General features: G+C 46.3%; 1 protein-coding gene across 1 annotated transcript in view; it reads right to left on the bottom strand.

Annotated features, from left to right (window-relative positions):
* Positions 1 to 3,264: 3,264 nt before the first annotated feature.
* ATIC (5-aminoimidazole-4-carboxamide ribonucleotide formyltransferase/IMP cyclohydrolase) overlaps positions 3,265 to 24,041 on the bottom strand; it is a 31,804-nt gene continuing 11,027 nt past the window's right edge. The window contains exons 7-16 of the mRNA XM_056111769.1: positions 23,778 to 23,934; positions 20,194 to 20,319; positions 19,125 to 19,232; positions 17,923 to 18,008; positions 16,912 to 17,001; positions 11,984 to 12,112; positions 7,781 to 7,873; positions 6,511 to 6,693; positions 5,377 to 5,532; positions 3,265 to 3,468 (exon numbers count right to left, since the gene is read on the bottom strand). Coding sequence (XP_055967744.1) covers positions 3,349 to 3,468; positions 5,377 to 5,532; positions 6,511 to 6,693; positions 7,781 to 7,873; positions 11,984 to 12,112; positions 16,912 to 17,001; positions 17,923 to 18,008; positions 19,125 to 19,232; positions 20,194 to 20,319; positions 23,778 to 23,934 — 1,248 coding nt within the window. The 3' untranslated portion in view covers positions 3,265 to 3,348. The remainder of the gene's footprint in view (positions 3,469 to 5,376; positions 5,533 to 6,510; positions 6,694 to 7,780; positions 7,874 to 11,983; positions 12,113 to 16,911; positions 17,002 to 17,922; positions 18,009 to 19,124; positions 19,233 to 20,193; positions 20,320 to 23,777; positions 23,935 to 24,041) is intronic.

The raw sequence follows: 24,041 nt of genomic DNA, 5'->3' as shown, positions 1-24,041 counted from the left end.
CTGATCTTCCAGAATCTCCCATGTTCAGGTCTGCGGCCCCTTCTGAGGATACGGTGCACTTTGGAACCCTACAGCGCCACATTGTCCTGGTCTCTCAAGGAGAACGTAGGGGCCATCTTAAACAGTGCTGGGAGGGTTCTGGGACCACCGCTAGGGAAGTTAGGGAGACCCTGTGGTGCCTGGGTGAGCCGGGATCCACTGTGTGCAAGACGTGTGTCTTAACCTCTCTACGATCTCTATGCACCACAAATTTTAAGCAAAAGTGTGTCCAGCAGTGTTTTGGCAAAAACAAAATTATTTAAGAGCTTTCAAGGGGGCTGTACAGCAGGGAGGGTGTTGGCCTTGCAGGCAGCCAACTCAGATTTGTCATCTGGGACCCTCAATGAACCTGAGTCCTGCCAGGGGTGAATCCAAGCATAGCTGGGTATGCCCACAGCCCCCCCCCCCCCGCCCCCCCCCAAAAACACACACAAAGTGAACAAAGTGGATTTCAAAACCAACCACATGTCTCTGCAACCTCGAATTACAGCTCAAATGCCCCAATGGTAGGGAGACGAAAAGGGAATCTGGAGGTGACACGTGGTGTGAACGCTGGGGAAGTTCCTTGGTGGACTGAGTAGTGTTCACAGCAATGAGTGACTCTTTGGGGGCCCAGGCATTCCTCCAGTCAAGGAGAGCTGGAGAAGTGATGAGGTGGAGAAGTTGAGGCACATATGAAGTCAAGTTAGGCACCCATGAGTGTTAGAGATAAAGACCAGGAGGTCTGCTCCACGGCTCGGAAACCGGCTCGGAAACCGGCATGCTGGGGGAAAAGGCAGCTCACATAGAGAAGGGAACACCAAGTAAAGGATGTTGGGAGGACCCATTTGGGTTGAAAGATGTGTGCTGAAAGTAGACCATAGATAGAACACGATGGCCGCTCAATACCTCTATTGCAAACCACAACACCCAAAAGGAGAGAGAACAAAATGGAATGCCCTCCCGCTGAAGCGGAGTGGGGTGGTGGGAGGGATGCTGGGACATTGGTGGGGGAGAATGGGCACCAGTGGAGGGATGGGTAAACGATCATTGTATGACTGTAATGCAAACACGAAAGTTCTTAAGTTTGTAACTATACTCGATGATGATTCACTAATTTAAAAAAAATATCAAGTTAGGGGCTAGAGCAATAGTATAGCGGGTAGGGTGTTTGCCTTGCACGAGGCCAGTCTGGGTTCAATTCCCAGCATTCCATATGGTCCCCGAAGTATAGCCAGGAGGTATTCCTGAGTGCATGAGCCAAGAGTAACCTTTGTGCATCGCTGGGTGTGACCCCCCCCAAAAAATAATCGTTACTGTAGATTCTGGCTTTTGTTTGAGATAATGTCCCATTCCAATTACATGACGAAAATGACAAGGATGCATCAGTCTATCGTGAACTAAGGATAACTTCAATTCTCTCCAACATAAGTCCAAAGTAAATAGTCATCTGGAAAACAGGGGCCTGAGCCATAGTATGGCGGGTGAGGCGCTTGCCTTGCACACGGCTGACCTGGGTTTGAACCCCAACATCCTAGCGTTCCCTGCAGCCACCAGGACAGGTGTGATCCCTGAACCTAAAGTCTAGATAATAACAGTAAATAGAATGTCACCTCTATCTCTTATTTTGTAGAACAATGATTAAAAGATAAATTTTGATTTAAAAAAATGGATAACTATATTTATGCCTAATTATTTTGTAGCACCTGGCTTTAAAAATCTCTGTAAGCAATTAGGCAGTATTGTGTTAATAACAGCAATGATAGTTCCAATAATTTTATCCTTAATGTTAAACTGCAGTCAAATTAAAGTTCAACAGCTTAGAGAATGGGGTGGGAAATAAAAATGTGCTCTTAACAAAAACCTGTATTAACTACTGATTGCTTAGATAACAAAATTCTATGTTTCTGTGCAACAAGAATTCCCAGAAAAAACCTCTGGGGAATTTTGGCTCAGGTCTCGTACCAACTACCCAAAATACAGGAGTAATGCCAAGGTGGCAGGTCATGCTGGCAAGATGGCATTTGCCTGCAAGGATATACTCTTCCAATGTGTCACAGGCTAACTCTAGAGTAAGCGACTCAAGAAACTGATGTGATAACCCAGAAATAATAGGAAGTTGACCTTTTTCTACTCTCTTACTGGATACACAAATCAGCATTAATTCAATGTTGGAGGCTACTTGATAAAAGACTAATAGTCAAGATATTCACACTAAAAGGAATCATTATTGATTTAGGGAGGAGGTGGGATCATCACACAGGAAGTGAACCTACTCACTTCCTGTGTGATGAACCCACCTCCTCCCATCCAGTAAAGGTAAAACAGCCCCAGGTATAAGAGAATCAGGACCACGCACACGAGCCCACACAGGGCATCTCTAAGTCCCCATGCAGGGAGGCGGGGCCTTCACTGAGCCATGGAATTAGCGGGGGGCCATCGGGGCACCAAGTGCTGATTCCAAGCTGATCTAAGAGAATGTGATCACATGTTGACTGAAAGGAGGGGCAACGCTTCACTTAACAGAGAGGGGAGTATCTGCTGGCACGAGTCCTCTCAAAGGTCAATGCAGTTCATCGCCTGCCAGGTTCCGGTTTGCAGGTCATGGATGGCTGTTGGTTCAGGAAATTAAGCGCCAAGCTTTCCACAGCTATGATCCTAAGAACTGTGCTTGGCTTGGGCAGACACCCTGAGAGGGAAACCACAGGGACCTGAGGTGGTGGAGCTCCTGGATTTGATTTGGTAGTAACGTGCAGTGCTGGTCACTTGGAAACGGTGTCTCCAAACCGGGTGTCATATCGACCCTCCCACCCCCCCAGCTACTACGATGTCTCAAGGGGCTATAGGTGAAAATTCTGTCAACAGGGAGAGGGCCACAACATAAGACTATATGGGGCTGGAGCGACAGCACAGTGGGTAAGGCGTTTGCCTTGCACATGGCCGGCCTGGGTTCGATTTCCAGCATCCCATATGGTCCTCCGAGCACTGCTAGGACTAATTCCTGAGTACAGAGCCAGGAGTAACCCCTGTGCATTGCTGGGTGTGACCCCAAAAGCCAAAAAGCCCCCCCCCCAAAAGACTAGAGGGTTAACCAGTAAGGGGAGGGGCGACACACACTAAGGAAATGAAGTCAGAAAGGGTCACAGCAGCAAAAAAAGTCATAAAGCACTGCCTTAAACACCTTGTATCTTAGAGACGAATTAAAACAGAAGACACACCCTGGAACCAAGATGATCAATATTTACTATTTCTTAAAAACAAAATCAAAAAATATGTTTTTTTTTTTTTCACCTACACAGCAGCAAAATCCCCTACAAAAGGCAGGTTGAATCAGTGGTGGAAGAGCCGCAGGCTGGTATGAATAAGGACTATCCCCAGCTCGTCACAAGCTTCAATCACAACTTGGTCAGCGGCCGAGCCGGAAGGAGCAGCAATGTAGGCCACACCGCTCTGCGGGGAAAACAGACAGCGCCGATCAGAACGGGAACGACAAGGAACGCCGGTAAGGAACGAGACTGTGTCTCTTGCAACACCACAGATGGGACTCGGTGCGATCATGCTATATAAACAAATTCAGGAGGTGATATGGTAACAGAGGATAGTTTCACCCATCGCTGGAATGTGCATGAGCAAAGAAAGGAAATGGGCAAAACCCAAGAAAAACTCAAGACTCAGGAAAATGTAGTGGCTGCCAGAGGGATGGGTGAAGCCTGCCTGTGTGACATCAGAGATCAGCATATGCCATTTGTGCTCGCCAAATCTTTTGATTCTATACTAATAGCAGGGTCACTTTAAAAAAAAAAGAAAGGCACAATTTTACACTAAAATGGTAAAAGTCCACCCCCAGCCAACAACAACAAAAAAGCACAAGCTGACAATTCAGATAATGCAGACTGTTCCACTCATTTCTTTTTTTAAAAAAAAAAAGCAAAAGAGGATGTGTGTTATCTACACATCAGATGTAAATGGGGAAGTCAAAATAATTCTCCAAATCAGTGCTTATCCATCTTTTTTACACCGGCAGACTGGAGAAAATTGGAGAACCACTTCGAGGACGGGCTGACAGCTAAAAATGGAAAAACCACTGTAGGCAGGATTTTATTTATTAAACTTCAAGTTATAAAATTACAATGTTCAGCTACTATGACATTTGCTGCTTAGACTGGAGTGAAATTTGTGGCAGAGCCCAGACCACAGGATAAAGGACAGGGTATAACTAATACTGCTATTTCCATAGCCATAGCTCGGATCAATTAACTCCCAGTGTTCCAAGAATCTCCCAGAGAGGAACAGAGGGTCTGGAGCTCAAGGGCTGTGCCTATGCCCCACAAGTCATGCATATGTCTGAAGAAAACATAAAGGGGTCTTGAGACCCCGGCTCAGGAGCCTGGTGGTTGCCAACTTCCTGAAAGAGGGGGCCTTTGGAAAACCAGTTCCAGAAGTCACTGGAGCCTGCTCAGAACAGAACCCTGACCTTAATCCCCCGCTCACATTAAATGCCAAATGCATCTTAGCTCAGATATTAATGATACATGGTCCTGGAGACACATGCACAACTTTAACACCACCCCTATCACATTACGTATACACAATCCTTCAGATGCATTCCTCCCTTCTTACCCCTTGAAAACCCTTGCCCCAAATCCGGTGTACTGCCATCCCTTTGGCGTACCCACACCCACATCTCTGGTGTACCCTCTCTTTCATCCATTTCTCTGCTGTCATCTACACTGTCTTGTTCTTGAATGCTCTTTCAGACAAAGACAGAAGCTGTCCCTTTTTCTGTCTTTGTTCGAGGGGAACCCGAGTGGTGGCATAACCAGTGCGTCGCTTGCCTTGCATGTGTCCAACCTGGGTTCAATCCCTGCCTTCCACTTGGCCCCTGAGCACCACCAGGAGTGATTCCTGAGCACAGAGCCAGGAGTAAGTCCTGAGAGCCACCGTGTGGTCCCCAAATCAAAACCCAAATAACGAAACAACCCGTTTTATGGGGTGGAGGCTTTTTACCTCTTCTGCCAGAGCGGACAAAAGCTAGATCTAGAGTCAGTCTCGGACCCAGGGCATCAGATTCAGGATAGTAGAAGTGAAGAGCCAGGCCCAGCAGACCAGGCCAACACAGTGTGGTCAGACCACCCATGGGACTGGCAGGGCAATACAATCGCCCGCATGAGGTCTGTCCTCCTGGGGTGCCCCCTTCTTTTCCTGGAGGTTCGTGCAGGGAGCTCACGTGACTCTCCTTTCTGTGGTCTCTGAGTCCATTTTCCAGGAACAACATGACTTACGCATTAGAAGGATTTGAGATACTTTCTACATATAACCCAATTTCGTGGAAATGCACCCAATTCCATACATACATACCCTTTTAGCTCTGTCTACGTTATCCCTGAAGGGAAAGAAAGCATCAGAGCTGACGACAACTTCACGGAGTTTGCCAATCCACTCCTTCTTCTGGGCCTCGGTCAGTAATTCAGGCACCTCCTCAAAGAGTGCCTTCCACTTTACCAAGTCTTCATCCTTTTGCGGGAAGGAAGGGAAAGGTAGATGCCACCTTTAGTTAGTAATATCCCATATAAATCAGAATGCCCAAGAGAATCTGAATCTATGTCCTAGGACTTATAAACACCCCAATGGCTACTTATCTCTAGATGTCCTTTCTCATTTTGATGTTGTTAATATTCATTAAGAAAGAAAAGCTCAAAGGATTATCAAATGAAGACTATACCATTTGTTTTCTATAAGTCATTCTGCATATACTTTGCCCTTTTAATCTTTACCTAAGTTAAATCAGTATTCAATTTAGTGTTAAGTAAGCAAACAGATAATGGAGCATTTTATTTCGTATTTGTGTCTTCAAGACAAGTACCATATTTGCTATAGTAGCTCTTGGTCCCAGATGACAGAAAAGTCTAAAACTACATTTATATAAGAGTCCTTTGTGTATAGTGAGACTCATGGATAAATCAGAACAGGATTCACAAGATTCCTAGCTGGAAAAGGTGCTTTGACTCTGGGTAAATGTCATGGTTTAAAAGATGCTTTTGTTCATTTAATACATTTAAATTTTTGTTAACTATCAAGACTGCTGGGAGTATTAGCAGAATTTTGGTGGATACTGTGAGACTTAGTATCACAGTATAGCACTGCGGTAAGGCATTTGCCAGCCTGGCCGAGCCGGGTTCTATTCCTCCGCCCCTCTCGGAGAGCCTGGCAAGCTACAGAGAGTATCTCACCCGCCCGGCAAAGCCTGGCAAGCTACAAGCTACCCGTGATGTATTCAATATGCCAAACACAGTAACAAGTCTCAAAATGGAGATGTTACTGGGCCCGCTCGAGCACACTGATGAACAACGGAAGGACAGTTGTTTGTTTGGTGGATACTGTCAAATGGGAGACCCTAAGCACTACAGTAAAATGAAAGATTTTAATGAAGGTAAAAATCTGTTGCAGAGAAAAGGATGAACAAGGCAACAAAGACGATCCACAGCCTCGTACCTCACCGATGGTCCCAGTAACATACTGGTCAATGGCATTGGTGATTTCTGCTCTCTTTACTCCTGCTTTAAACTTCATGGAAAGCACCTGCGGGTGATGCCGAAGCCACCAAGCGTTTGCCTTATCCCCTGCAAGGCGAGTACAGTGTATCCGAGACTGCTGTCCTGCTCCCATGCCAATAACCTACAGAACACGCACAATTAAGCACCCCTTCAGTAAGACATTTTTTTCTCAATAGATCTTCAGCACATTCAATTCTGTGGAAAAAAAACAGTATCAGGCCAGAACAGCAGGAAAGTCATTTTAGTTGTTACCAGGTATGGGTAAAGAAAATTATAACTCCCACCTGTATGATTTACCCTGCGCAGGAAGTTTCTAGAACTCCTGGATATACTAGCAGTGAAGCATAGTTTGACGAGTTTATGAGGAACTGCGCTTGGGGCAGTGACCCGGCTCTGCCAGGTAGTTCTAATCAGAGACTAGCAGCATTAACAAGTAAGTGGAGATCACTGCAACACCAAATGTGAAAGGGTCTTTGGACCATAGAGTAAATTAATATTTACGCTTCCAACTCCCACTTACAGGCTGAGTGATTTAACAAAGGCTAAGATAAAAGGGCTTCCTCCAAAGCTGCTGGAGCCACAGCAAAACCAGGCTGGCCATGGGGCGAGGAGAGGCCTGAGGGCCCAGCTGCTTCGGTCCTGCCTTGGGCAGCACAGTAAGCTGGGAAGGAGACCAACCACCTTGCTCGACATCAGTAAGGAACCGTTCACTATCTCAACTGCAGCCGTGGATATAATCATGTAATAATATAAAAACTGGTGAAACCCTTTAAAAGGGGGCAGATTTTACTGTACACAACTTATGCCTCCCTAACATAATTAAAAAAAAATTAACTCCTCATTTATGAATTCTGGGTAAAATAGCACAAGAAAAAAAAACATAAAAAATACCCCACATGCTGCAAGTGGAAATCCTCCTTGATCTGATATGACTAGCAGGAGCAAGGGGGGTGGGAGGGAGAGGCAAAAAAGTCAGTTACATAGAAGCCATCCGAGTCCCTCTGATCCAAAATGTGCCATGGAGGCAGCAGGCAATTACCAAGACACTTGCTCATCATCACTGGAGTTAACAACAGTGAAACAGTTTCAGATTTACTGAGAGCCAGAAAACGTCCTCTTTCCCGCTGGCTGGTACCCGAGACAGATAGGTGCTTTCTGGGTCCCTGTACAGAACAACCGTCCCGCAGGGGAGAGGACCATGGGGTTACCTGGCCATTCTTGACGTAGCACACGGAGTTGGACTGAGTGTACTTGATAGCCACAGTGCCCACTATGAGGTCTCGGAGCGCAGACTCTGGCAACTGAGGAAAGAGGGAAGCGTCAACGGATCAGCCATCCCGGAGTTCACGTTCTGCAAGTTATGTATCATTTACTGAAGAAGACCTCCAGTGCCGTTACAACCCTCAAAAGGAAGTGAGTGAAAGGAACTCTCCAAGCTAAGCAGGAGGATCCACTGAGAAGCTCAACTTCAGGGATCGGCGGGGAACTCAGCACAAGCCTCAGAGACTCAAAGGGAGCTCACTTCGTGGCTGCTGAGTCTGTTTACCTGGTACACAAGAGAAACAATAACCACTCCAAATTGGACACACTGTGTTTTCTTTACTATGGTACTAATGGATATCTGGAGACATAACATATACATTCAGGAAAAAAAAAAAAAAAGAAAACAACGCTTGGGAATCATTTTCACAGATATTAAGAGGCAACTGTGATATACCAAAGTTCTTCAGGAAAAAAAAATCAAATTAGGACCATTTGCTGCTCTGCTTAGAATATTCTAAGTCAAAACTACTGAAAAACAAACTGAAACCCAAGCACAAAAAGTTGTAAGTCTACAACTGTACCTCATGGTGTTTCACTAATAAAAATTAAAAACAAAAACTACTGAAAAACACACAGTAAACAATTAGCTCAAACAAAATAAGTTAGCAAGTGGAGTTCATGCCCAATTCAATCAGCTAATCAGTGGCTGAATAAATAGCAGTACTCCTACATTAAAAAAAAAAAAAAACAGAATAAGTTAACAAATACTGTGACTAAAAATGTCATTCTTGGAACCAAAGCCTTAGCACAGTGGGTAACGTGCTGCTTTGTACATGGCTAAACCAATTTCAATCCCCAGCACCCCATATGGTCACCCGAGTCCCTCAAGAAACGATTAATAATGAAGACCAAGGGCTGGAGGGGTAGGGTGTTTGCCTTGCACGTGACTGACCCGGGTTCGATTCCCAGCATCCCATATGGTCCTGAGTACAGCCAGGGCTACTGAGTGCAGAGTCAGGAGTGACCCCTGTGCATCACTGGGTGTGACCCAAAAAAGCAAAATAAATAAATAAATAAAAAAGAAGGCGCCTCCTACTCATTTACCTTCAAATAAGACCTTGGTACAGTGAAGTGATTAACATCTAGTTTTATAAATGGCACAAACAGTCAAACAAGCCAAAGCAACACTCAAGAGCAACGGGAGGAGAGAGAATCCAAGTCTGTTCCGTGGGAATACATACTCCTTACACTTCTGTTCTCCCAGCTTGGGGAAAGTGTTTTAATCTATTAAGATATTCTGATTACTTTGAGGGCAGAATGGTTGCAAAAGTCTGTACTAAATGATGAGAGGCTGAGGGCCAGAGCAATAGCATAGCACGAAGGGCATTTGCCTTGCAAGTGGCCGACCTGGGTTCGATTCCCAGCATCTCATATGATCCCCCGAGCACTAACAGGAGTAATTCCCGAGTACATGAGCCAGGAGTAACCGCGGTGCAACTCTGGGTGTGACCCAAAAAGGGCCAGGCCGGAGAGAGCGTATGGTAAGTAAGGCTCTTGATTTGCATGCAGCAAACCTGAGTTCAATTCCTGGACCTGGATTAAACAATGAGCACAGCTGATGTGATTCAAAAATGTAAAAAATGCACCCAAACTGATACAGCCATTGGGACAAGACCTATTAAATACTGATGATTTATCACTCTAACATCTACAAATTTTAGTAAGAAGAAGAACTAAAGACCTTTAATAGCTAAGTACAATGTTCAACATGGAAGAATGAAACCTAAAAAAATTATCTATTTAGCACTTAAAAAAAAACCCATTAGCCCAAGTTAATTGGGGGGGGGGGGGGGGTTGAGAGAGCACAGGAAATTAGGCATTTACTTTTTGCATGCTCCCTATCAAGAACTTTTTTAAAAATTTGAGCCATCTTTCATTTACTTTTCTTTTACTAGATGGTAGTGAATTACAAAGTTACAAAGATATTTCTGATTGAGTTTCAGGCATTTATTATTCCAACATCACTTCTGTCTCCAGTGCCCACAACCCTCCACCAATAACCCCTAGCTTCCCTCCTCCCCGACTGTCCTAGAGCTCTCCTTCCCAAACTGAACCCCCCAACCCTGCCCCAGAGACAAGCTTCCTACAGAAAACCAGTGCTCCTGCTCTTCATTTCTATGGCCACAGGGCATTTGATGTTCACCTAGGAAGTTTCTTTTTATTCCATATTCTGAGACTGTTCCTGTCCCTCGAGCTGATTTCACTCAACATGATACCCTGATTCCCAGCACCACACTATGGTCCCCGAGCACCACCAGGAGCACTTCGGCACAGAGCCAGGACTAAGTCCTGAGCACCCAAACCCAGGCCTGGAGAAATCCCAGTGGCTGGGAGGAGACTCCTGCCCTTCGAGGAACAAACAGAAGCAGGCGAGAGGCAGTTTCTTAGGGGTACAGATCCCAGAGATAAACCGAAAAAGCCAGCCTCAAGGCATTTTTCTAAGTTTGCAGGCAATCAAACTAGAGATGAGTGATCTGTGCAGATTTGGGCATCCCTTTGGGCTAAGGGTGAAGACAGAGTTCAGAAGATACAAGGGGAAAAAAAAAAAAAGTGAGCCGGCAGATACCCAGACGTTCCCCAACCCAAAAGAAAATAAGACTCCACAAAAACTGAAGCTTAAAATCCCATCAGTTCAGCTCCTGTCAGGATGAACATGCCTTCTCAAATGTAAGACCACTTCTGGAAGGAGAAAATAAACATCATTCAAACTCTCGAAACAGCGCCATGTTTTATTCATACCCAGTTCCCAACTTTCGATCAAAAAATAGCAGGCACACCAGCAGACAAGAACAGAGAACAGTGGAGTGACACTGCTGAAGAACTGGGAAAAAAAAAAAAAGGACAGGAAGCAACATGAACTGAGCAAAAAAAACCAGTCCCTTGAAACTGGAGGCCCAATTATGGCATTTCAGAAAGCAAGCAAAAAATATCATTCATTTCCTTAGCTCTGTCACTTTGAAGAATTTCTTAATGTCCCCTATGCCACAAATCTTGGCATCTTTAACAACAGAGATAACAGCAGATAATTCCCTACCCCCACCTCCTTTGCAGTGCTATTTGTTTTATATGATCTAATTCCTGCAATTAAAATGAAATTTTAATTTGGGGCATGAGATAGTAAAGTGGGCAAGGTGTTTGCCTTGCATGTGGTCCTGTACCCATGAGGTTTCCTGAGCACAGCCGGGAGTGATTCCCAGAATGTGGAGCCAGCAATAAGCCCAGAGCATTGCTGGGCGTGGCCTCGGAGCAAATAAAACAATTAAAAAATAAATAAATAAAAAAACACCCTATTCTGGGATTAAGCTCCTTCATAAAAGACAAAGAAAATAGAAATAAAGCATACCTGCACAGGAAACCACCCAAATATCCATCCTGAGACCTCTATCTACAAACAGATTCAGGTGGCTACCCAGCACAGCATCAATCTATACAGGAATCCAAAGGACCTTTGGACAAAGATACAAATCTGTACTAATTAATATAAAAATATACCAATAGCTTGGGCCATAAAAAGAAGGCATAAAAGAGAACATAATATTTTTAGAAATGATCCTACTTATAGTCAATGGAGTTTTTCATATAGTACATATGCACAGAACCTTCTATTACGGCTTTTTATTATTTTTTTGTTTTTAAGCCACACAGGCAGTGCTTGAGGCTCATTCCCGGCTCTGGCCTCGGGGGCTCATGCTGGGGACTGGGGGCCCATACGTGGTGCTGGGGATCAAACCCTTGTCAGCCACAGAGATGATAAACACCCTACACACTCTACCATTACTCTGACCCCGTCTGGTTCTTTTATTTTATTTTTTTTTCTGTTTGTTGGGTCACACCCAGCAATGCACAGGGGTTACTCCTGGCTCTGCACTCAGGAATTACTCCTGGCGATGCGCAGGGGACCATATGGGATGCTGGGAATCAAACCCAGGTCGGCCTGTGCTATTGCTCCAGCCCCTCGTTCTTTCATTTGTAAGCTTTCAAATTTACTTGATGACTTAATTCTCTATTTGCATATTATCCATTTAAAACAAAGCAATTCCTATTTGAACAGGCCTTCGGAACTCAGTGCTTATGTATTCAAAACTTACTTCTTTATTCTTGGTAACAATATTGCTAAATAATGACTTGTCGATGACACCATTGTTTCTTTTCTGGCTCAAACGAAGACCGAAGAGAGTGCGCTCCTCATTCTCATCTGGTTCGTAGGATGGATCCATCTAAAGAACAAATTTAAAGAATACAAACTTATTAAGCTCTTTTGGATGGAAGATCTGTGACTGACACTACTGTTAGATGGCTTCACAGGGATGTAACCCCAACCCCACACCCATCAAAAGAAACCACGTCCCATGCTGCAGCCTCTCCCTTTCAACACCCCTGAGCAAACCCCCTTCAGGCGCCCTCGAAGAAAACTCAGTTGTGTGTATGTGTTTGGTGGGAAATCATCCCCCCTAATGAAACACCCAAGACCAGGCTAGTTCCTGGGTAAAACAGTTTCTGTCTTTCAGAATATAATCCAGGCAAGCAAAAACTGCACCCGGGCAAGAAGAGAATTTTTCAGTCTAGATGTGGAGGGCAATAAGAGACAGAAACAGAAGAGAAATTCTTCGGGATCTTAGATGGTATCTGCTGACTGAGGGATGCTGGAAGCTATGCTCTTCAAGCGCCTATAGTGTGTGTATGCACTTCTTACTAATTCCCTTCCTCAACTTACACAAAGGCTCCTGGCAGGAGCCAGGGTGGGGGAGCAATACTGTACAAATAAACAGCCAGCGGGAGGCGCCCGCCAAGCTGCCCAGGTGCTAAAGCTCAGATAGTTCCTGTGTACTAGGCTTCTCTGGACCAATACCCCCTTACCCCCTCCACCCACCCGCTCTGAAGGGGGTCAAAGGGAGGGGGGCAGGGGGGGAGGTGTCAAAGGTGCCGACCACACAAGTTCTGTCAACCACACAAGTTCTGTCGGTCCACCTTGTTGCCACCTTGCTGTGTTTTAAAGAACACAAATTTAAAACTACAAATGTAAAGGACTGTGCCTACATCCCTCAAAAACCTTATGTCTGCGTGAGACTTCACTGTAAGTTCATGTGCTTTTCTAATTTAAGCACCTGTAACTGAATCACCAGGCCCCAATATTTTCCTTCGATATTTGATAGGGCTTATTTTCATATGAGGCTTTTAAATTTATATATTCAAAACAAATGCTCCCAATGAGTCCATCAGTCAGTACACTAACCCAAAGGACCATCTCCATAGTCCTTGCTAAAGAACAATTTCTGATAAAACAAATTTGTTGAAAACAAAGAAACTAACTTAAAAAAAAAAAGGTTGCTGGCACAAAGATTAAGGTAAAGGTAAAGGCCCTCCCGTTGTTCATCGATTTGCTCGAGCGGGCCCAGTAACGTCTCCATTGGAGACTTTGTTGTTACTGTGTTTGGCATATCGAATACGTCATGGGGAGCTTGCCAGGCTCTTGCGGGCGAGATACTCTCAGTAGCTTGCCGGGCTCTCCGAGAGGGGCGGAGGAATCGAACTCGGGTCGGCCATGTTGGCTGCGTGCAAAGATTAGATTCCAATTTCCGGTTCTTTCTATAAACATAAAATATGTGGTTCACACTTGATTTCAAAAAAGTTAAAAGGAGGTAAAGAGAATTCATAGCCTGTGTCGATTTTTAAAGGAAATAGTTGATGGGATTTATTCCTTCCTCCTAAACTGTGAACTCCAGAGATATGAAGAGGACTGGGAGGTCTGGCCGCAAAGGCTGGGAAGTGAACCCCTGGGCACCCCACACACTGCCAGGCCCATGAGTAGCTATAGGAGTGGCCCCAGAGCCTCCTGAGCACTGTTTATGGGGCAGCTTCCACAAAGGCGGGGTCCTCTCACCAGCTTAGACAGAATGTGGGAAAGCGCCTAAGAACCCCCTCTCAGACCAGGCATTTTTCTAAGCGTTTCTTCATTCATTCTGCAGCTGAGCTCTGAGTCAGAAGGTAAAGGTAAGGTAAAGCCCTCCCGTTGATCGTCGATTTGCTCGAGCGGGCCCAGTAACGTCTCCATTGGAGACTTTGTTGTTACTGTGTCTGGCATATCCAATACTCTCGGCAGCTTGCCGGGCTCTCCGAGAGGGGCGGAGGAATCGAACTCGGGTCGGCCATGTTGGCCGCTTGTAAGGCGAACGCCCTACCCGCTGTGCTATCGCTCCAGCCCTAAGGTAAAGGCCCTCCCGTTGATCGTCGATTTGCTCGAGCGGGCCCAGTAACGTCTCCACTGGAGACTTTGTTGTTACTGTGTCTGGCATATCCAATACTCTCGGTAGCTTGCCGGGCTCTCCGAGAGGGGCGGAGGAATCGAACTCGGGTCGGCCATGTTGGCCGCTTGTAAGGCGAACACCCTACCCGCTGTGCTATCACTCCAGCCTGAGTCAGAAAGCACTGGAATATACAGCCTGTATGCAAGCCATCCCATGACTTGCACGCAATTCATTTTCCTTCATTCTAAAACATTCCTTTTGTCTCTGGGTCACAAAACTTCTGCCAAGTGTGATGTCTCCATTAAATGTGCCAAACCAGTCCCAAGACAGGCAGAAGAGGATTAAGCTGCCTCACGGTGGCAGTTACGTGTCCCTGTGTTAAGAAAAAAATCTCAAAAAAAACCAACTTTTCAAAACCAAACAAAAATCAAACACCGGACAGAGCAGCCCAGGCAGTGTTTTGACATCTTTCCGTATGGGACTGGCAGGTGCTGAAGAGGTAGAGATGAGCAAGAGGTCTGAAACACACTCCCCCCCCCCCCCCCCATGCCAGGACAACCTGTGTAAGCATAAGCACGCAATTCTCCTAACAGCAGCGGGAACTGCACGATGAAGAAACTGCAGAATACAGTGTTAACAAATAGACAGGGTAAACATGTGGCCACATGCCTTTAAAGCAGCCTTTTTGGAGGGAATGCCCTGCCACAGAGGCAGGGTGGGATGGGGGGTCTGGAGGGTGGGAGGGATACTGGGACGCGTGGTGGTGGAAAATGGGCACTGGTGCAGGGATGGGTACTTGGTCATTGTATAACTGAGACCCAAGCACAAAAATTTTTAAGTCTACAACTGTGTCTCATGGAGTTTCACTAATAAAAATTTTTAAAAAATCAGTTATAATTTGAAAATAAATAAATAAAACAGCCATTTTGTGTTTCACGTATTCTTTTAGATGGGGTAGGAAGGCCTCCCTGGCAGTGCCTGGGAACGAGAGGCCACTCCTGTGCTGTGGGGTTTGGCTGTGCAGGTGCTGCTTAAAGTCACCTAGTCACCACTGCAGTGCCCATGTGCCACCAGGGTACACCCTGGGCACACAATGCCCTGCACGTGCAGCCTGTACTCCAGCCCTCCGATACTCTGGATCTCCCCCAAACGGTATTTATATTCAGAGCAGAACTATTTGCTCTTTCCTTGGAAAGCTGACTCGGAATCCATAATGACCATCTACCGCGTGATAGCCGACAATAAAGGCCATGTACCTATTAACTTCCGTGATACGAAGCTGGAATCCCAGCGGTTTCGAGGCACCAATTACCTTCTGATAAGCAGTGTTAGGGATGTTTACTTTCAATTCAAGTAGTTCTTTGCTTTATCCATCTTTATCTTAAGATCATGTAAAACACGAGGATTTATAAAAAAATGAGTAAGGAAATAATCTCAACAGTTAGAAACACAGGCAAAGAACATGAACAGACTGGGCGCATCAAGGAAGTGAAAATCCCCTGAAATGTAAGAGGTCCACACACATCACGCGATAGTGAAAGCACAGAGATCCCATTTCGCGCCTTATGTCTGGGACACACCTGGCTATGTTTGAGGCACACCCCTGGCTCTGCTCTCAGGGGATCCCTCCTGGGGGGCTCCTGGGGTGCTGGGGATTGAACCTAGGTTGGCCACATGCAAGGCAAGACCCCCACACTATCACTCTGGCCCCTCATCTATCTTTTTTTTTTTTTTGCTTCTTGGGTCACACCTGGCGATGCACCGGCTTTGCTCCTGGCGATGCACTCAGGAATTATCCCTGGCGGTGCTCAGGGGACCATATGGGATGCTGGGAATCGAACCCGGGTCGGCTGCGTGCAAGGCAAACGCCCTACCCGCTGTGCTATCTCTCCAGCCCCCTCTCAACTATCTTAATGCTAAGATTATATAATCCTAGCAATGGTGTTTGGAAATAAAAATAAGCACCTTCACACATCCTAGATATAAAATGCACTGCACAACCTCTAGGGGGCGATATCAAGCAAAATTACCAACAGAATCTGTATCGGAGTTCTAATTTCAGTCCTACAACTCCTTCCTCCCCACACCTGAGTTATTCAAGGAGAGGATGTAAAGGTAAAGGTAAAGGCCCTCCCGTTGATCGTCGATTTGCTCGAGCGGGCCCAGTAACGTCTCCATTGGAGACTTTGTTGTTACTGTGTCTGGCATATTCAATACTCTCGGTAGCTTGCCGGGCTCTCCGAGAGGGGCAGAGGAATCGAACTCGGGTCGGCCATGTTGGCCGCTTGTAAGGCGAACGCCCTCACTAACACCTAGTGATGGGTCACCTAATTGAAGACAGAGACAAAACAAGAATGGGGTTGCAGTGTGCACTGGTGCCACTGAAATAAAGGAAGGAGGGTGGGGGTGGAAACCCACAGATGCAAAAACTTACTGAATTCAATAAGTGAGAAAAGAATCAGTGATTTGGAAAAAAAAATGCTACCAGATTTGCAGAACAGAAAGAAAGATTTTGATCATATTATCTTTTGAATAGTAAAATAAGTGATTGAAAACATTTAATTAAGGGGAAGAAAGGCACCCTGATCTTAAAACAAAATCCAAAATCCAGGTTGGTGTGTATGTGTGGCTGAGGGTGGTGGGGGGGATTATGGTGGTCCTTAGAAAGGTGTTATCATAAGGGAAAGATGAAAGATGAAATAGCAGGGGGGAGAAGAAACACCCCACGCCAATGTGCGTGCACACCTGTTTCAAATCTGAATCGCACTAACCTGAAGAACACAGTAGGCCCCTTTCTTCTTTTTGGAAAGTATTTGCAAAGCTTCTTGTTCATAGCCTGGGGCGATGATACCATCGGACACCTGCAAACATAGGATCAACGTCTGTTTGAGAAAGTGGAAACCAATGGCTGGGGATGAGAGATGAGCTCAGAGGCCCAGGGCCTGGGGGAAGCCCCAGCTTAATCAGGTGACTGTGAAAGAGAAAACAGCACAACAGCTCTTCAACAGCCTAAAGAACTAAATGCTCTAAAGGATGTGAGAACCTTCTCCTGTTTTCCCCTCCACAGATAGCACAGGCCCTCTCCTCAGAGACTAGGCTGTGTGGCCAACAGCTTTCTTCTCCTCACCGGCTACCCTAACCAGCTTCCTTAACTGCACAGAAGTGAACAGTGAGCCTGAATACATGTTCCACAGTAGGGAAAATGGACCCTTCAGTCCCCTTCCATTCCCTTGGCAAGTGCCAATCTCATCATCGAAATCAACAGCACCTAAATACTCAATTTTTTTCATGTAAGATTCATCATGCCATCCAAGATGGTATCCCTTATTCTTCAAAACAAACACTGGCATTAAAAAAACTACTGTGGAAGCTGAGAATGAAATATATAAACTAATTCATATTAGTCAAATACTCATTTGAAACCTTCACTAAATCACCAAGTGCAATGCTGTCAATAATTCACATCCTACATAAAATCTGAGCATTCTAAACAGCACACTGAACTAATTTACTGGAAGTATATATAAAGGTTCTGAACTCTAAAAATAATTTTACTCAGTTATGAGAAAGTGATCAGTGACCATTGGACTCCTTTTTTAGGGGGGGGGGGTATGTGTGTGACACTAACTGCCCGGCTCACGGATCACCACGGTGGGAGAATGGTGAGGGGAGTGCAGAAGACGGACACCATACAGGTTGGCTCCACACAGGGCAAATGCCTCAAGCACTGTCCCATATCTCCAGCTTATCCATGAAATCCTGATCCATGACTGACCGCTCACCTCTCTGGAGATAATTTTGGCAGTAGGAACATCACAAACTTCAGATAAGGCAATGAAGTCACCAAAAGAAGACATCCTATCAGCCCCTATAAATAAAGTTAAGATATTTATCATCAATTACCTTTCAACAACACACACACACACAAAAAAAAAACTTTAAGAACTGCCCAGTATGATCTAACTGAATCTAAACTCTAACACATTTCTCTAAAGCTCGGAGAGCCCGGCAAGCTACCGAGAGTATTTGATATGCCAAACACAGTAACAACAAAGTCTCCAATGGAGACGTTACTGGGCCCGCTCGAGCAAATCAACGATCAACGGGAGGGCCAATAAATAAATAAATAAATAAAAGCTAACATAATTACGGAAAAAAGACAAAGAATATGTTTAGAAGTCACTTCGACTGAAATAACCCTTTGGAATACAATTTTAATTTTACCTTCTACAACAGCACTCGGCAAGCTTTTTCCGTGACAGTAGGAAAATTTAAAACTTTACAGTCACTTATCTGTGACAGGAACTGTACACAGTGGCTGCAGGAAATCAGTCACTGAAAATATACAGCAGACTATATTCATGAAAACAGAATTCAGAACTCTATTTACAAAAATACAGTTCCAAACTGTAGTTAAAGGAATAGGTGGCAGATGACATTCAGTCCGCTGAGTCGTAAGTTTATCAAAAAATGTGTTAAACATTTTACGTTAAACTCATGAAACGGGTATTTCTGAAATACACATTAACTCTCAAGTCCTATATTAAGAAATACAAATTTGCAATTCTATGCACCAAATTCCAACTATGCCTCCGTTTATTGGACCCAAAATACATTTTACAGATGAATTTATTTCTAAGCATTCATGTAATTATTCATATTTCAAAATTATTCATAATTCATTTTTTTAGAAAATAACCTAAAAAATCTGCAGCCTTCTACAGAAAAAAAGGACAAGTTATTGTACCTACGATAATACATCACTTTTTTTTTTCTTTTTGGGTCACACCTAGCAATGCCCAGGGGTTACACTCAGGAATTACTCCTGGCGGTGCTCGGGGGACCATATGGGATGCTGGGGATCCAACCTGGGTCGGCTGCGTGCCAGCCAAACGCCCTACCCGCTATACTATCGTTCCACCGTAATACACCACTCTTTCTCCAAAAACCAAACCCAACCCCAAAGCCCTATTGCTCTTCTGACCTCTTGCTCTCGCGTACGCCGTGGCTATGGGTGTGAGGGTCTGGAAGATATCATCGACCATGCAGACTTTGGCCTCATCTTCACTGAGTGGGATTGCAACAGCAGCTCCTGTACGGAAAAACCACAGGACAAACGCCCAACCTCAATCACGACCCGTCAGCGTCTAAGCCAAGACATTCCCCCGTAACATCTAGTCTCCGCAGCATCATTTCGGGTGCTGGTTCCAAATCAAACAGAGGTCTGTATTTTTTTGGCAAACTGCAACACCAAAAACAGAGCTGAAGAGAAGGATGAAAAGTGGGGAATCTTTGCTCCCTGGCCTGAGAAAACAATAATCTCTCAGCTCAGACCTGACCAGGCACAGCTAGAAAGCCAGGTCCCTTTTTTCTTTTTTTTTTCCCCCCTTTTTAGATCACACCTGGCAGTGCACAGGGGTTACTTCCTGGCTCATGCATTCAGGAATTACACCTGGCAATGCTCGGGGGACCATAGGGGATGCTGGGAATCAAACCCGGGTCGGCCGCGTGCAAGGCAAATGCCCTATCCACTGTGCTATAGGTCCAGTCCCGAAGACAGGTCCCTTTGCGCTGATTCTGCATCCTGGTTACTGCTACACAGCGGTTATTCGTCACTCAGATCACTTCAATATTCAGTAAACATCTAGACCCACGTGGAGGGTCCGCAGAACCTGGAAAACCCGCCCCTGTGAGGTGCCTTCCACGCATGCACAGGGGCTCTGCAGTTGGGGCACAACTTCCTTTTGCCTACTCATGTTGTCTAAGGAGGAAGAAGACTGGATCTAATCACTTTCATCCATTCAAGTCTCTAAAGCATCCCGCTTTTATTTACAAAACATTATCGGGCCTTCCTATCTTCTCATCTTACACAAACCTATGGAGGAAACTGTGTGTGACATTGCTGAGATTTTTATCAGGCTACTCCAGTGATGCTGTTCTCAACCAAACTGGTTTCGAATTTCATAGCCTAGCAACAACTGAGTTAGATTTTGCCCAATTTCTGAGAAGCCCAAAGACATGTGCCATTCGGCCCGTCCCACGGCTTTCATTACCTGCTGGGCTGACGTGCTTGAAGGAGGCGGCGGCGGGAACACCCAGAGCCCCCTTGAGCTCTTTCACCAGCTGCCAGGCATTCAAGGCATCACACAAGTTGATAAATCCAGGGGCTCCGTTTACAACTACAAATGACAAGAGTCACATTTTAGGGCTCAAGGTGAGTAAGGACAGGCACGCTCGGATACACTCTTCCCTAAAAAGAAACAACGTACAAACCAAGGCAGAAAAAAAAAATACGTTTTAAATCTAAGAGGCACGCAAGCATTTAAGAACTTGATAAAATAAATCAAGGCAAACCAAACAATAAAGCCTCAGCCTATTTGATACCAAAATTCAAACGACCCATCTACAAACGTTCTCTCACCCAGGGTATACCCCACAAATGTATCATATCCAGACAACCGAACAACCAACTGTGCAGAGAGCTGCTTTGTACACGACGACAGAGTGAGGCAGCAAATGAGAGAGATAATGTTAAGCTAGACAGCTTAATTTAAGGAATGTTCCAACCTGGGTGGGAGTAAAAAAATTAAGGAATGTTCCAACCTGGGTGGGAGTAAAAAAAAAACAAGAGCTTGCCTTCAACACACAGGCTCAATCCCCTATACCCTGGGTGGTCAGAGCTGTAACCTCGCCCCAAAGAGAAAACCAGTAATGAAGAATACCCCCCACCCCACCACACACATTTTGACTCTTAATTCCACTGTTTCTATACAGAGAGAACCACCATCAATTAAACTGCCCCAAGTGACCCATATTCAAACTGCAAAGACAGACACACACTTCTGCTGAGAAAATCCTTATGTTCAGAAGAAATCCTGTGACGTGCTTACAAGACATCCAAACTTATTTGATTGACCCAGCGGCTCCTCTGCCCAGTTCATCATGAACAGCAAACTTCAAAAAAAAAAAAAAAAGAAAAAAAAGAAAAAACCAACCCCGCCCCCCCCAAACAAAACACACTAAGAGATAAGACTTTTACATAATACAATTGAAAACTTCTAAAAATGAAAATTTGAGTAGTAAGAATACTTGGGAACAGAATCCAAGTGGCAAGTATTAACTTTAAGGAGGAAACAGATCAGAGAAAATAGCATATAAATCTCTCTTAGCAAATTGTGTAAGTAAAAATTTACATGAGGTGGAACATTTCCTTCTTCGCTCCAGACCTCCTGAAGGGCCTGGCCAGGCACTCTCCTCAGCACTGGTGACAGGTAAGGGGCAGAGAGGCAGAGGTGTGGTTTCTGCCCTCAGGAGCCATCGGGGCTAGAGAGGTGGTCTAGAAAGGAAATGCATCTGCAGCGTGTAAATGGTGAGCCCCCCCCCCCCCCCCGAAAGTGAGGTAACGTTAGAGGGACACCTTCTGGATGAAAGGAAGAGCTAAGCGCAGGCCCTAGGATGGAAGTAACACCGTCTGCAGAAGAAGGAAGGTGCTGGGAAGCTAAGTGGTTTGCGGGCAGGGCGGGGGGGGGGGGTGGGGGGGGGTGGGGGGTGGGGTGGGGGTGGGGAGGAGGGTCCCAACAGACACCAGGGTCTAGGGCAGAGAACAAAGGCAAAAAGACAGCCAATGGAGGTTTGTGTTTCCCTCCCCAGGAACCTGACTTGGTACTAAGCTCACAGATCACACTTGCCCTGGGGAAGCCACTTTTCTTGGCAGAAATCCCCAACAGCAGGGCTGCCGAGGTCACCCACCGCTGCCAGTGCTGGAGGTTCTGGGGTTCGAAATCTGTAGCCCTGGGTCACTGTGCCATCCTCTGGGCGCAGAGAGGCTGCGGGCTCTGAAAGGACCACAGACACCCGCCCACTCACCCGTGGGTGATGAGGGGAAAGGGGCATGCCAGGGGTCGAAGCAGGACCTTCCCAAGTGCCCTGTTGTGATCTGACCCGTGTGCTCTCTCCCTGACTCCAAAGAAGGGGGTGAAAGGCAGGATAGATCCCCCTTGGGTTTACACTTCTTTTTTTTTTTCTTTTTGGGTCACATCCAGCGATGCATAGGGGTCACTCCTGGCCCTGTATCAGGAACTACCTCTGGTGGTGCTCAGGGGACCATATCGGATACTGGGAATAGAACCTGGGTCGGCCACGTGCAAGACAAATGCCCTACCCACTGTACTATATCGCTCCAGCCCTGGGTTTACATTCCTTAATATGGCTGAGTAGTCAATGGCAAGGACAAACAGCACAGAGGAGTTCTGATTATCATCACTGTGGTGACATGGGGGGCTTGGGCCACATTACAGGAATCACAACAGAATCGAGGGGCTGGCGATGGCTCCGGCAGCAGGCGGCCTCGGGTTTGAGCCCCAGCACCGCCCATAGGCCCCAGTGAGTTCCCAGCGGCTCCGTGGTCTGGACCCACGGCACAACAGCGGGGAATACCCCACACACAACGGAGCACCACCGCCAAACGTGCAAATCTTCCATCACTTCAACCCAAACGTGCGCTGCGAGAAGATCCCCCTCACCACAACGACCACCAAAACGGGATGGGGGGAAAGCAGGGAGAATGTTACTTGAGTCATAGCAGAGGAGGGACAAAACCTGCCGGACCACTCAGCAGGCAGAATGAAGACTTTCACCTGCTCCCCAAAGCGCCTTCCTTGCTTGCTCCCGGTACCCACCAGGCTCAGTGGCTGAGGGTGTAGGAAGGCGCGCGGACGGGAGGGCCGGAGGCTTCCGTCCAGCAAACGCACCCGTCCCACGAGCTTGCCTTTCTCACTCTCACCCAACCCCAACCCCTCTGCCAAAGCCCAGGTCCTTTTCTCACCCCTTTTCTTCCTCCAAGACTTGGGGCCAGCAGGAACAGTCCAACCTCACCAACGCAACACAACCACTGTGCAAGTTCTGACTAAGCTCTCGGCTCAAGGCACGGTACTCGGGAACTGCCGTTTTCCCTCTAACCTCACATTCCTAACTCATTCACTTCGCTGGGCTTCCAGATCCATCGCGGCCAGGAATCTGCTTCTGATTGTCCCTGGATCAGTCACTTGCTCATGGCAGCATTCCACAGCTGACACAGGCTCTCCTATCTGGTTCTGAAAAAGGCTCTCAATTATCTGGTTTCTGCGGTGCCACCCCCTGGTGTGATGGCTCTCGGACTCCAGCCATCCACAGTCTCTCACTCTGCCCGTATGCCAGTGCGACAACCGGGCCTTCCAATTTTCCAACCTGATGTCTCTCCAGAACCTTTGAGTGGCAGAATGGAAGCAGATACACTTTGTGTAGGAGATGAATCAGTGCTTCAAACTTCAGGAGGTTACAGGCGCTATTATGCAATTTATTTACTTTTTTTTTCTTTTTTTGCTTTTTGGGTCACACCCGTCGATGCACAGGGGTTACTCCTGGCTCATGCACTCAGGAATTACTCCTGGTGGTGCTCACGGGACCATATGGGATGCCAGGGATTGATCCCGGGTCGACCGTGTGCAAGGCAAATGCCCTGCCCGCTGTGCTATCGCTCCAGCCCCTGCAATTTACTTTCTCTGCTAGTCACAATTCCTACAAGAAAGGAAGACCTCCTCCTACCTACCCCCCAGAAAGAAAACACCCCCAATCCTGCCACCTAATACTCAGCCTTTACCTGTGATGGGAAGCTTGGGACTCATTGTGTACAGCTGGGCCGGACACTGGTGGGGGTTCATTCCATACCTCAAGGGCAGCTGAGAGACCCCTTTACTGTACTGCTTCCGGAAGTAATCCGAAATGGCTTCATCATACCGCGCCGTGTGAGTGAAAGCCTGCGGGGAAGTCTAAGTCAGGGGGTGCGCTGGCAGCAGCCACTTCCCTGAGTGCGGACAAGACCATCGGAGGTGCCACGAGGAGATCATAGCCCACGTGTCCGTGC

The sequence above is a fragment of the Sorex fumeus genome, unplaced genomic scaffold, assembly GCF_029834395.1.
Source record: "Sorex fumeus unplaced genomic scaffold, SorFum_2.1 ptg000014l, whole genome shotgun sequence".
Lineage (NCBI taxonomy): Eukaryota > Metazoa > Chordata > Mammalia > Eulipotyphla > Soricidae > Sorex > Sorex fumeus.
This window is presented reverse-complemented; position numbering and strand designations above follow the sequence as displayed.